Here is a 14,397-nt window from a genome sequence, read left to right as displayed (position 1 = left end):
GTGACTTATGACCGTTTTTCACAGTTACAACTGTTGTAGCATTCCCATGGTCACGTGATCAAAATTCAGCCACTTGGCAACTGACTCATATTTATGACAGCTGCTGCATCCCAGGGTCATGTGATCATTTTTGTTTCTTTCTGAAAAGCAAAGTCAATGGGGAAGCCAGATTCACTTAACAACCATGTTACCAACTTAACAACTGTGGCAAGAAAGGTCATAAAATTGGGCAAAACTCACTTAAAAATTGTCTCATTTAGTAACAGAAATTGTGATTGTAAGGAAAACAGCCTAGTTTTAAATACCGGGAAAACCAAAGAGATCATTGTTGATTTCAGAAAAGGCAGGCACAGCAACACTTCTCTGTGCATAAATGATTCACCTGTAGAGATGGTTACCAGTATCAAATTCCTGGGTGTGCAGCTAACAAGTAGGCTGACTTGGTCGCTCAACAGTGAGAAACTGGTGAAGCGGACACAGCAGCGCCTGCATTTTCTGCGCCGCATGAGAAAAGCACATCTTCCTTCCCCTGTCCTGACAACTTTCTACAGAGGGACAATCGAGAGCATCCTGTCATACAGCATCACAGCCTGGTTTGGAGGCATCACTGCTTCAGACAGGAAGGCGGTGCAGAGAGTAGTGAGAATGGCCAAAAAGATCATTGGCAGTTCCTTCCCTCCCATCCAGGACATAGCACAGAAGCGCTGCTTGAGCAGGGTCCGTAAGATTATCTGGGACACTACATATCCTCTTCACGACCTGTTTTCCTTGTTATCTTCTGGGAGGAGGCTTTGTGGTATCCAAAGCAGAACATCCGGATTCAGCCAGAGTTTCATTCCATACAGCATTAACCTTGCGAACTCTCAAGCTTCCTCCTTCCATTATATATTCAAGATGGGCAATATTTAATATTTATTTGCTACGTATATGTAGGGATATGGGTCTATACATATGTTGTTCATAGTATGTTTAGGTGTGTGTCATGTATGTGTTTCACTTTGAGAGCGGGCAACTAAATTTCATTTTTGATGTGTGCCATTGTGCCCACAGTATAAAAATGACAATAAAGGTTATCTTATCTTATCTTATCTTATCTATCTTATAACTCCCCATAAATATGACATCTTTTTTTTTAAAAAAAAACCCTATTCAATCACTGTTAAATATACTGGGGAAAATTAGTACATTTTGGCAACCACACTGTTATTATTTTCTGCGCTACAGTCAGCCTTTGAAATACCACACATAAATGTAACCTTTCTACTTGGTGAAAAGGGGCACGACCACACAAAGCAACTCTAATTTAATGTGGTTGTTCAGTTGAGTGGTGATTGACAGGGTCCTGCAAAGGTCAAGAACAGCAGTATACTCTCCTTTCTGGAAAGTTTTAGACAGGAGCTTGATGGACACCTATCAGGGGTGATTTAGTACAGGGGTCCCTAAGCCAACAGGAACCAGTCCACACAAGTGAGCGAAGCCCATCTGCACACACGTGGGATGCAAGCAGCATGAGAAACCCCCCCCCACACACACAAACAGTCTGGGGAAAAACCTCTCTCCCACAGAACAGGTCCCTGGCCCCCAAAAGGTTGGGGGCCGCTGGCTTAGTGAATTTCTGCACTCTTGAATCACAGAGTTCAGAAATAGTTTTCAGAGACAGAGAAAAGGAGATACAATTTGCTCTCCATGCTAGCATTCTGAACATACGGAATAGGGCAATGGTGGCGAACCTATGGCACATGTGCCAGAGGGGGCACCCGGAGCTCTCTCTGTGGGCTTGTGCACCTCGCTCTTTGGCTAAGTTTTCGCAGGAAAAAGCCATTTCTCAAGCCCCTTCCTAGCCAAAATAAGCCTCAGGAGCGAGCGTGCTGTTTTCAGCTTTGAATTATATCAAATCTGACATCAAAAACAGACTAACAAATGACCTGAGTGCTGCATGTGTTGCTCTCAAACTTACAAAGTATAAGCCAAGGTTAGACAAATTATCAGCATGCATACAACAGCAAAAATCACATTAATTGTTCAAAAGCACGCCAAATGCAAACTTTTACCTTTCAGTAAAAAATTGTTTGTATCATTAAAAGCTTTGTTATTGTGTTTTTCTTTTAAGACACAATAACAAAGTTGTTATGAGTTGTTTTTTCTAAACTAAAACCTCAGTATTCAGATTAAATTGCCGTGTTGGCACTTTGGGATAAATAAGTGGGTTTTGGGTTGCAGTTTGAGCACTCGGTCTCTAAAAGTTTCCCATCACTGGAATAGGGTATTATTGTGTTTAAACCCCAAGGGTCATAATTGTTTTTGAACAATTGTGATAACTTTTATTTTGAATGAACAAAATAGTCACTCTTGGTCTTTATAGCCAAGGATTTATTAAAGTTAATGTTAGTATCAAATCTGCCTTTAATCTGGGCCATGGGATATAATGTTGCATTTACACATTTTATTTTGGAATTAAATGCAGAAAATCACACATTAACAGTTATAGGTTTCTCTTGGCTGTGGAGGTTTACTGAAGGTACAGATAGTCCTCAACTTACAACCATTTGTTTAGGGGCCGTTCAAAATTACAACAGCACTAAAAAAAGTGAATTATAACTGGTCCTTGCACCTATAATCATCACAGCATTCCCACAATAAAAATTCAGGCGCTTGGCAACTGGTATGTATTTACAATGTTTGCAGTGTCCCCAGGGTCTTGTGATCACCATTTGTGATCTTCCCAGCTGGCTTACAATAAGCAAAGTCAATTTTGGGGAGGGGTGGGGGGGAGGAGCCGGTTTCACTTAATGACATGATTCACTTAACAACTATAGTATTTGCTTAACAATTGTGGCAAAATGGTCATGAAATCAGGCACAGCTCACTCAACAACTACCTTGCCTAGCAATAGTGGTCATAAGCTGAGGTACTGTATATACAATTTATAACTGTGGTTATAAGCTGAGGATCACCTGTCCTGTAGAATGTATCTATAGATAAGCTTCTAAATAAAATGAACAACAGAATGGTTTTAAAGGGAAATTTAGGATAAGATAAAATTGTGGCACTGAACCATTTTAGTCTACCTGCTCAGGCATGAACAAAGCCATTTGTCTGATATTGGTATAGGGCAGGGATAGACAACCTTAGTTCTTTTATGACTCGTGGACTTCAACTCCCAGAATTCCTGGGCCAGCCATGCTGAGGGGAAAGGGAGAGGTTTCCAAGCTGAGCCATGCTGGCTCAGGAATTCTGGGAGCTGAAGTCCACAGAGTCATAAAAGAGCCAAGGTTGCCTACCCCTGGTATATGGTTTCCTGCCTGAGCAGGGGGTTGGACTAGAGTATCTCCAAGGTCCCTTCCAACTTTTTATTATTATTATTATTATTATTATTATTATTATTATTATTATGCATGGCTCTTCTGTTTCACTATGTTATTTCACTGGATGGTGACTACTGATAATGCCAGTCACTGCTGTTGGGAAGTTACAGAGACTTCAACAGCTTTTTACATTTCACCAACAACTGATTTCATTGTGTATTTTTTCCCACCTCGTGTATGCATATACACATATGCACAGAGAGGCATCTCTAACAGACTGTGTCAAAATGACAACATATGCAGCAACTTTAGGATACAATCTCTGTCCTGATGTCCTGATATCTGATACAAATACATAAACAGCAGGTTTTGTATCACAATGTGTATGTCATCATTTGCTCTCCCTTCCACCTTGCAATGCCTAGCCTTTATATAAATGTGCATGTCTATGCATGCATGATAGGATGGTGAACAAGATATTTCAGAATGTGCAGGAGCACATAATGAAGCACCTCTTTTTGAACATTTAAAGTAACCCAGTCATTTTTCAGGTGCACGCAGTTGCTTGGCAAGCTCTCCCAGATCACCACCATAGGAACAGGCATGCACTTTCTGTTTCACGTACTAAAGAGATTCTACAGAATCTCTAAATTTTAAAGGATTTGCATATCTTTATCAGGCTGGGCTACACTTTGGATTGGGGGAAAGAAGGGTGCTTCAAAATGTGTGGATACATTCTGTGATGCTTGCATACCGATACAACAGTCACCAAATCCTTAAAGCAGCTGTTTCTTTTCCTTGGATCATCCAGATGTCTTCAACCACAACAACACAAGCTTTACCCATGCATACCCATGACTATGCCAAAACACCTTTTCCCCCTTCAAACCCAAATTGCTGCATATTTATGAAAATGAATCCAGGATGCTACACAATCATAACAATGAGATCATTAATGGAGCACTACATGCACTGCCAGAGCTTTCTGCAGGTAATCTTTGACTTACAACCATCCTAGGGATTGGAAAATTAATCATTAAGTAGTGCGGTCATTAAGTGGGATATCATGTGTTGGCAATTGATTTTATGACCTTTTTAGCCCCAGTCATTTAGCAAAACATTATGGTTGGTTAAGTGAGACATCACACGACAATGACTTGCAACCATCCCTGCTGGCTTCCCCCACTGACTTTGCTTGTCGGAAGTTTGGCCGGGAAGATAGCAAATGATGATCACGTGACCATGGGATGCTGCCACTGCCATAAATGCATAAGAATTGCCCAGCACCTGAATCATCACCTGGCCACAAAGACGCTGCGATAATCGTAAATATGAGGACCAGTTCTAAAACATTTGTTTCAGAGCAACTTTGAGCTGTCACTAAATATATGGTTGTAAACCAAGGACTACCTCTATGGCATTGGGATACCATGGCTATATATAATAGAGCTAGTTTGGTGTAGTGGTGAAGGTGAAAGTCTAGGCCAGGGGTAGACAACCTTGGCTCTTTTATGACTCGTGGACTTCAACTCCCAGAATTCCTGAGCCAGCATGGCTGGCTCAGGAATTCTGGGAGTTGAAGTCCACGAGTCATAAAAGAGCCAAGGTTGCCTACCCCTGGCCTAGAAACAAGGAGACTGTGGTGTTTCTAGCCCCACCTTAGGCATGAAAGTCAGCTGGGTGACTTTGGGCCAATCATTCTTTCTCAGCCCAACCACCTCACAGAGTGATGGTGGTGGTGGTGGGGAAATAGAAACAGAAAGGAGTCTTAATGTACATTCACTGCTTTGAGTTACTTATAAAATAATAAGGGTGGGGGGGGAAATCTAATAAATAAGAAAATTGAAACCCAGATGTGGAAAGCAGTTATTAACTCTATTGCCTTGCCACCCCATGGGCAGAATTTGCTCACTGTTCTGAGAAATGATGCAGAAAGATATATCTTTGTTTTCTGTATATAAAAGGAGTATCAGATGCTGATATCTTCGGGGGGGGGGTGTCAACAGGACTAAAGCCCACTTCTTTGAATAGGCTTCAAATCTTCTCCTGACTTGGTTTGCGAAAGTCAAAAGTAGTTTTTGATAAATGCTACTAAAGATATGCCCTTTCAGAATGGGTCTTTCGAGGCCAGGTTGATGTCTCAAGCCAACACAACTCCATTAAAGCTAAGACTATTTAAAAGAGGGAGAGGAGGTTGCCCTGACATACCCTTGAATGTTCTTCCATGCTTTTACCTTTAACACACTAGTGATGAAGACTGAGAGGCCCATTAGTACAAAGATCATCACTCCAGTTGCTCTTTGTTCAATTATGCCCAGGAATTTAGGTTGCTCCCCAGGAGCTGCTACAGTAGACTCAAGTCTAAGACTGTTCACGTGACTGATGGAAATGACGGTGGCAGCAACATACCAAGGCAACCCCATCACTGAACATACACCAAGCATGATGCCCACCATGAGAAGGTCCAGATGGTAGCCACACCCTTTCTGTGGAAATAGAAATCATTAGCAGAGGTTAATTAAAACCCTGTTATCATTCACTCTGAATCACTGGATATGTGCTAGAACAGGGGTCTTCAAACGTGGCCCTTTTATGACTTGTGGACTTCAACTCCCAGAATTCCTCAGCCAGGCATGCTGTGTCATAAAAGGACCAAGTTTGAAGACCCCTGTGCTAGAGAAAAGGTTACTAGAATCATCAAAAGTTAGAAAAAGTTATTTGCCACTTGAAATGGAAAACTGGCTCACCAGGTTTCAGAAAACTGGAAATAAAGTTATTCCACAGGAACTTCAGATTGCCATTTCAAGAACAGATTTAAAGTTTTAATCTCTACTGTATGCTATGGGTTCCCTCCCCCTTCCCCCATGTACAGTATGTTTACACTGGATTATAACTATAATGGGATACATTTCACTGTGTCAGACCTATAAAAAAAACCTGTTTGAAATAGCACAACTTTCTGATTTTACTCAAACTAAAGTTCCACATAGTCTGGATTATGCTGCTGTTCCACTGTGATTTTACTTCTCACGTCACAGCCACAGAAAGGAAAGTTTGGCAAATTATCCTGCTGCTCTGTTACCTTAAGTTTATGTTCTTTCCTGTTCACAATAAGTGCTGTGATTTGTTGGTCCATAAATATCAGTATAGTACAGAGTAATGCTGGGATGATAGCTGCTAGCACAGACCACCAGGGATTGGGGCCTATCGGGCTAATGAGCCATCCACGGTCATCTCTTGTTGGCTGTAGAAAAAAAAAAAAATACACAGATACAACAGTAGACTGTGCCAGGTTTGTATGCCCCCCCACCTGCTCTTGTTTCAGCTGAAATTCTTCTGGCTTTCTAGACCAGTGGTTCTCAACCTTTTTAATGCCGCGACCCCCAACCGATCGTAAGTCAAAGACTACTCAATCGGTCGTAAGTCGAGGACCACTCAACTGGTGCAGCACCGTTTGCAGAATGGGACTTTTGGCGGGCTCAGCAGGGCAGAGACAGCCTGGACAATTCCTATTGGCTTTTGAAAGCTAATAGAATTAGACTCTATTCAAGAGAGTCTATTCTATTGGCTTTCAAAAGCCAATAGAATAAAAGGGAGTAACACAGCTAAGGAAAAGGGGGAAAAAATGGCGGACTGCATTGTTTGGCAACCCCCGTGAAATGGTCGTTCGACCCCAAATGGGGTCCCGACCCACAGGTTGAGAACCGCTGTTCTAGACAATGATACAGAAATGCCATTGGATGATGAACATGTGTCTCAATTGTGAATGTAAACCTATGATTCCTGCTTGGTAGGGAGTTAAAATGTTGGTTATACATGATTTCTAGGGCCAAGCCCACGGAGCATTTTGAGTGACATGCTACAGGTTTCACTCTAAAAAGCAGAAGGGGTTATAAGAAAGAAATAGACAGAGCCTGCATATTAAAAGTGAAATTTAGTTTAATTTAAATTAAACACCTTAAAGACTCTTACTTCAATCATTCCCTATAAAGTTAGCCTTCTTTCCCTATTACCACAATTAAAACCCCAATTTTATGGTGACCTTTGGCCACTGAGTCACATGCAAGCTTTTTAGGGGCTAAATGCAACTCAAGAATCTCAGGGTTGTATCCCACTTATATTCCCACCACTCTAAAGTACTTTTCCCGCTTCAGAACCAAAGTGCAGAATATCCCGAATGTTACAGACAGGATCTCAGTTCCCAGTCAGTCAAACATGCAGCCTCAATGCCCTTCACCCATACACAATTAGCCACAAAGTGGGACATCCTAAAGGATACGAGAAACCACACAGGGCACGCCTTGGATTCTCTGTTACTCAGGCAAGAGATGTTTTCCCCATACCACTACGTGCACTTAGAGTAGTGTTTCTCAACCTTGACAATTTTAAGGCATGTGGACTTCAACTCCCAGAATCCCACAGCCAGCAATGCTGGCTGTGGAATTCTGGGAGTTGAAGTCCACATGCCTTAAAATTGTCAAGGTTGAGAAACATTGACTTAGAGGAATTCAAGATGAGGTGAAGTACCTACCTTGAAGGCACCTGGGACATTCAGTTTTGGTGATGGGATTCCAGTGAAGTAGTCAATTAGGACCATGACAACAATGGTTATAAAAATAGCAAAATCACCTACCACATAGCGTATCTAAAGAGGGAGGAAAAAAAACCACACGTCTCAACAGGATTAGAGTTAGTATGCATAGGACTTGATCTACATACCTAAATAATCAATTCCAGATAAATCAAATGTTGGATATATATTTATATTGCCAACCAGGATGCCTGCTGGACATTGGACAGATGCGCTGTCCACCTGATGAATAATTGCTCCTCAAATCTCAAAATAAATGTCATGAGATTTCAGGGCTTGTGTAAGGCAATCAAAAGTGACTTTGAACTCCTTGCACAAGAGCTTCTACAATTCTGAGATCGTATGAGCTGTTCTGAAAAATTTGGAACACAGGAAAAGCCAGGGCGGTTTTAAGAAATGTTAATTCTAAAAATTCTATCTTCTGTTTTCAAAGGAGCCAGTTCTCAAACAAATGTAGTTAAACATCATCTGTTCTTTTCTTCCAACCTTTTCCCACACTTTGCTCAAGGGAAGATTTAGTAGAGAGGGCATGACACTGATTGCAGGTGTCTAATATTTTCAGTCTGTTAGGCACATACAGAATTTGAAGTGCTGTGGTGGTCTGCTTCACACATTGGATTAAAGCACATTGAAGTTAATTTTAGATTTTGGCTTAGGCACTATGGATGGTAAGTCATGATTTATGGTTTATCAAACATAGCCACTGTTTCATTTGAACCTAGCCAAATAATATCTTTTAATTATATATAATTGGCTTTAATCAAACAGTCTCTCCCAAGGTTTAAAAATATAAGTATAGCCATCTGGGATCTGCTTATCCCAGTGTGGTTTTAGAGGGAGCTTGGGTTTTTTCCCCAAAGATCTGGCATATGTCTTGGCTAATGCCCTTGTTGTGGCTTGAAATGAGCAGGTGAGGAGGGTGTTGGATTTAGTTGCACCTGTACATATTCTCTGTGGATTTGGATCTTATAGACCACTTTGGTTTACCATCTCCAAGAGATGACCAAAAGATACCTAGAGCTTCACTGGAGGAAAATAAAAAGTTAATCAAGCAAAGGTAAGAAACTTCATTAGGACTTATCCTAAGGCAATAAGGGCTGTGAAATATACTTCTCTATCTTTATTGTTCTGCAAATAGCCTCTCAGTGGCCCTGTTGTGGGTGATCAGGTCCTTCCTTGGTAGAGAGAAGCACGAGTTCTTGCAGGGCCACTTGGAGGAATGTTCTTCTTAGAACCAAAGAGAAACATTCTCCTCAGCCAAAGTTTAACTGCTCTAGTTAGACTGTGGATGAGCATATCTGCTGGAAGTGACTGAGACACATCCTATTATCTGAGAGGAGTTCATATCAGAAGGTCTTGAGGAAGTGGGAAGGGTCCTCACAGCTGTGAGTTTGCCATCTGTGTTCTGGATCCATGTCATTCTTGTTGGTTAAGGCCTTCTGGGAGGTGACATCTGGTTGGGTCTAAGCGGTGGTCAATGCCTCTTTGTGGGAAGTAGTGGTATTCCTTTCTCAAGAGGCTATGCTTGGACCAACAGCTCACAATAACTTTCATCCAGTCTTCAACCTTCCCTTTCCCATCACTTTGTTAAGGGTGATTAGTGCTCAGCTACTAGGGCCATGAATGGATTATCTGGGCCCTTTTCAGCCTGGATTCAGACCCACGTAAAATACCGAGATGACATTGTCATGCTTGCTGATTATCTTGGAGGACTTGGGACAAGGGAGATTCAACCATTCTGGCCCTCCTGGATCTCTCAGAGATTTTCAGTATGATCAACCAGGGTATCCTTCTGAAACCAGCTTCTGGGACTGGAAGTGGGAGGTCCCTGCAATGTGGGATGCATCAGGGTTCAGGGCTCTTTCCAGTCCTGTTTTAACATCTGCATGAAACTGTTTATTGAAGTAATTTGCCAGCATGGGTTGCAACATCATCAATATGCTCTTGTATATCTTCACCCTGGGTCAAGCAGGTGATGCTATAAAGGTGCTTGAAGCTATTTTGAGATATGGATGGAGAGGAATTGACTCTGACTCAATCCTGGGAAGATGGAATGGCTTTTGATTTTTGGCCCTTTTGGGCCTGGAGATATGTCATCTTTGACTCATCGGACAAAACTGATGTATAATTTGGGAATTCTTCTGGACTTATATCTACTGTTTGATGAGAGGGTGGTAACTCTGGCGGAAAGGGGTGGGATTTTCATAGATTCATCTTCTGCCCAACTGTGCTCTTTCCTGAACCAGGAGGCTTACCTCATGATCACTCATGTCTTGGCTGCTTCCTATTTGGATTATTACAACATGTTCAATATAAGGCTGCCCTTGAAGACTACCTGGAAGTTACAACTGGTCCAGAATGCAGTGGAACTCAGTGTTGGACATTCCTAGGTTTGTCCATATGACACCCGTTATGTGAGCGGTACTTACTCCCAGTTTTTTTTTTCCAAGTGCAATTTAAGATGCTGGTTATTGTTTTATTTTTAAAGTCCTACATGGCATGGAACCAGGTTATCTACAGAATCATCTCTCCCTGTGGACATCTGTGCATCCCACCAGATGGAAACACTCTGAATCTCTTCTCTTAAACCCTGCCATCTAATGGATTCCGACAAGCATGTATTTTCCATTGCAAACTCTGCCTTATGGAACACTCTCCCCCCTTGAGAACTGACAGGTTCCTATCCTTCTATCCTTCCAGAGACCATTTAAAACCTGGCTCTTCCCCCAGACATTATCCGCCACCCATCTCACCTAGAGGTAGTTATGCATTTGAGGAAATCCATCTGGCTAGACACCATTATAGAGAAAAGCAGACAGTAGGAATTAGTTAGGGTTTCAAATTAGTGTTAAGCTGCTGGCATCTACTTACTTTTGTGGGAAAATATGTACTGCTCCTAAATTTCTTCAGTGTGCTCGACAAAATATAGGTTGTAAAGAATAAGATGAAGCACCACAAAAGAACATCAGGGGTAAGAGGTCCTTTGTCTCCACATGTAGATCCTATGAATTCTCCATGCATCTCCTGACATTGCTGATTGGACAAAAAAAAAATTAAAAAGTAGCAAAACGTACAGTGTCTTCAGCAAAGATATGGGGCTATAAACTATAATAAACATCTGAATACATTAAGGCTCCTAATTCTCAAACGTCATACAAGAACTGAAATTAGATCTCAATTTCAGTTAAATGTAGTGTTCTGTCCCCAAGCAACAAGAACTTTTAGATGCAATTGTACACATTTAATAATGCTTTGGAGAAAATATTAAGTTTAAAATCCAGAATGTTGTCAATGCATGCATAAAAGAAGTGTTTAAAATTTAGCATCAGAGTAAAGCATATCAGGGGTGGAACTCAAAATGAAATTAAAATGAAATATGGTACGAGGGCAATTCGGAAATAAACCTCCATTTGGTTGTCAATGACAGACACTCGCAGATACAGAACTTTTATTATGCACATTAGAAAACTACATTACATTACTTTTCGACATAATCGCCATTATGGGGGGGTGATCAAAAACATCCCAACGGAACTGCTTCAAATGTTCTTGGGTGCGTCTAGCGGTGTGCGGGCGAGAATTATTGTGAACCAACACCACACCAGAAGTCAGCATGCCCTGACATTTGTTATGGATGACTTGTCTGAGTTTTCGTAATGTTTCACAGTAGACTTCTGAATTGATGGTCGAACCACGCTCCATGAACTTCACTAGCAGTACTCCTTTTGCATCTTCACATTTGGCCAGATTTTCTATGGTACTACTTCCGGTGTAGTGTTGGTTCACAATAATGCTCACCGGCACACCGCTAGACACACCTAAGAACTTTTGAAGCAGTTCCGTTGGGATGTTTTTGATCACACACACACACACACACACACACACACACACACACCATAGCCCAGATTTGGCACTGAGCAACTACTATTAAGGAAATTCAAACCTTGTAAGATGTTATGACGATGTGCCTCAATTTGAATGGCAATTATGTCAAAAAGTATTGCAATGTTGTAGTTTTCTAATTTGTATAATAAAAGTTCTGTATCTGTGAGTGTCTGTCATTGATAACCAAACAGAGATTTATTTCCGAATTGCCCTTATATATTCACATCCTCTACATTAAAACCAAAAGAAGAATTGATTAGTGTGAAAGTATCGCTCACAAAAAAAATCTATCCCACTTAAAGGTACATGTAGACATATTGAATTTGTCTGATTTATTAGTCCTAATGTCAAAGTGTGAAACAAATATAAGAGCACAGAAGCTTATATAGTTCAACAAATGTTATGCAGTGACATTTATTAAAAGCATAAAATGTCACACTAATCCAATCATTTTATAAGTAATTGCTTAATTATTGTTTGGATAATCAGCAACATAGCAATTGACAAACATATGCAGAATAGAATACATATATGCCCAGCCAACTTCAGAACAGCTGTTTTCAATTTTAATTAAAAACTTAGTTTTGTCAATGTTAACCAATAATTGTTCCTGTGGAAAGGATACAGAAATTACTACTTTTCAAATGTCTACAAGTTTTTTCACTGACTCAAGACCAAAAAAAAAAAAAAAAAAAAAGCATTAATGGCTTAGCCTTAGAACTTCAGTTATCAAAATAAACAGGAAGAAAAGGAAAAATGTGCTGAATTTAGGCCAAGGATCTGGTTACTTTAGGGTTTCCTTTAGCAAATGTAACAAGTACCTAGATAATTATTCCATGAATGTATTTACTCTCTTTAAAAGTTTAAATATATTGAAGCAAATCAAATAAAATACAGTCAACATCACATGTCTATTCCTAGTGATTTGCAATAATAGGACTCATCACAGAGATCTCTAGCTAACAGCCACCCTCATAATTCTACACTATCCCATTTCTGACACCCAATCAGGCTCATAATCTAACCTGTGAGGGCAAAAGCTCAATGCTTTTTAAATAGACGTCTCTGCTTAATATGCCACCTTATATTTTAAAAAAAAAGAAGCCCCAGAAGAACTTAATCAAGAAAATATTCCTATTACCAGTTCCTAATATACACAGGTCTTCCCATCCAAAATTACTTTTCTTCCCTCCATCACTGGTTTTGTGGAAAGGAAATGTATGTAATCCTTCATCTCTTTTAGAAAGACTAATGTTCTATTTTAATCAATGAATAATGTTATCACAGAAATCATTTTGTCCACCAGGAATAGAGTATCAAGCTCATATACTTACGGAGACAGTGAGATTAGCCCAGGCAACTTTTGAAGGATCAATCTTTTGGTTGTCCCAGTAGATCAGGGTATCATTAGTGGGATTTGTAGGAGTTGTACATCTGCAGCTAGTGGGCACAGGAAAGGGTTAATGAGCATCACACATAAAATCATGTTTACTTCTGAAAGCTCAATCCTCTGGTCCAACACTTTTTTGAAGTTTCAGTTGACTTGCTCTGATTTGTATTTAGCCATTATTTAATAAATTCAGCATACTAATGTCTCCTCCTTCCATTTTCCCTACAACAATCACAACCTGTGTCAATGTAAAAACAGTTGTTTTATAACAACTATTCCAGGAGGGACCCATTTGAGGCAGTTGGATTCAAAATGTTTTAACACACTGCACACTTTTTAAAAGTATTTCAATCTTTATTAATCAAAGATAATTAATCAACAATTATAGGAAAGCACAACTTGGTTTTAATAATATAGGAATTGTCTGAAGAATCTCATCTCTTTTAACCAAATCAACTCTATCCAAATTTAAATTATTTCCTCCGTAAGTCATCCCCTCAATATCAAAGGAAACATTGAGCCTCTTCCAACACATCAAGGAATCTGTGAGAGAATCATTGCTCAGGCTTGCACAAATTATAGAATAAATTGTGCGGACAATAGAACCATATATACTAATTACATGTACTGTGCTGCTGCTCCCCTCAGTGTTTTCTTAAAAGGAGCTCAACTTATCTTTGTTGAGCCCCAAAGAGCATTCTTGCTGTAATCTTTATGATACAGAAGAAGCAAGATCTTAGTCAAGCAAACGCAAAAAAGCTATCACCAGGTGTCCTCGCTCAAGAAGGACAAGGAGTGAGTCAAGAAGGTATCACAAATACAGGACAACCTGTGCAGTCCTCTCACTTTTGGAGCTCAAAAAGAGATTTCAACCTAGAGCTATAAATTGCCCATTCATGCTACATACGATTTCAAGTTTTCATTGCAAGGCTCTAACTAGAGTTTCTATACCTGCTCCAGTGAACCTATTGTACATTAGCTCTTATGTAACTATTGTTAGGTGATAATTGCCTTCTTTATTTCTTATTTAGGAAGCTCTGTTGGTTAGAATGCAGTATTATAGGCTAAGTCTGCCCACAGCCCGGAGTTCAATCCTGACAGGGCTCATGGTTGACCCAGCCTTTCAACTTCCAAGATCGGTAAAATGAAGACCCAGATTGTTGGGGGCTGTTGGAATATTCATGAACAGGAAGAGTCATGTGTTAACTCAGTCAGCCAATGAAAAG

The 14,397-nt window shown here is 40.3% G+C and overlaps 1 protein-coding gene across 6 annotated transcripts in view; it reads right to left on the bottom strand.

The window, feature by feature from the left end:
- Window positions 1–14,397, bottom strand: part of SLC4A8 (solute carrier family 4 member 8) — a 130,355-nt gene that overhangs the window by 15,613 nt on the left and 100,345 nt on the right. For 5 of the 6 annotated variants that reach the window (XM_039331945.1, XM_039331944.1, XM_039331942.1 and 2 more), the window contains 5 exons: window positions 13,116–13,221; window positions 10,768–10,929; window positions 7,837–7,950; window positions 6,388–6,549; window positions 5,540–5,791 (listed from right to left, as the gene is read on the bottom strand). In XM_039331945.1, the coding sequence (XP_039187879.1) occupies window positions 5,540–5,791; window positions 6,388–6,549; window positions 7,837–7,950; window positions 10,768–10,929; window positions 13,116–13,221 (796 nt within the window). The remainder of the gene's footprint in view (window positions 1–5,539; window positions 5,792–6,387; window positions 6,550–7,836; window positions 7,951–10,767; window positions 10,930–13,115; window positions 13,222–14,397) is intronic. The other variant, XM_039331946.1, reaches the window with a different exon arrangement.

Source organism: Crotalus tigris, unplaced genomic scaffold, assembly GCF_016545835.1.
Source record: "Crotalus tigris isolate CLP2741 ecotype Arizona unplaced genomic scaffold, ASM1654583v1 scf7180000024441.2113493, whole genome shotgun sequence".
NCBI classification, from domain to species: domain Eukaryota; kingdom Metazoa; phylum Chordata; class Lepidosauria; order Squamata; family Viperidae; genus Crotalus; species Crotalus tigris.
The sequence above is the reverse complement of the archived record's forward strand: the minus strand, read 5'-3'. Positions and strand labels throughout refer to the sequence as shown.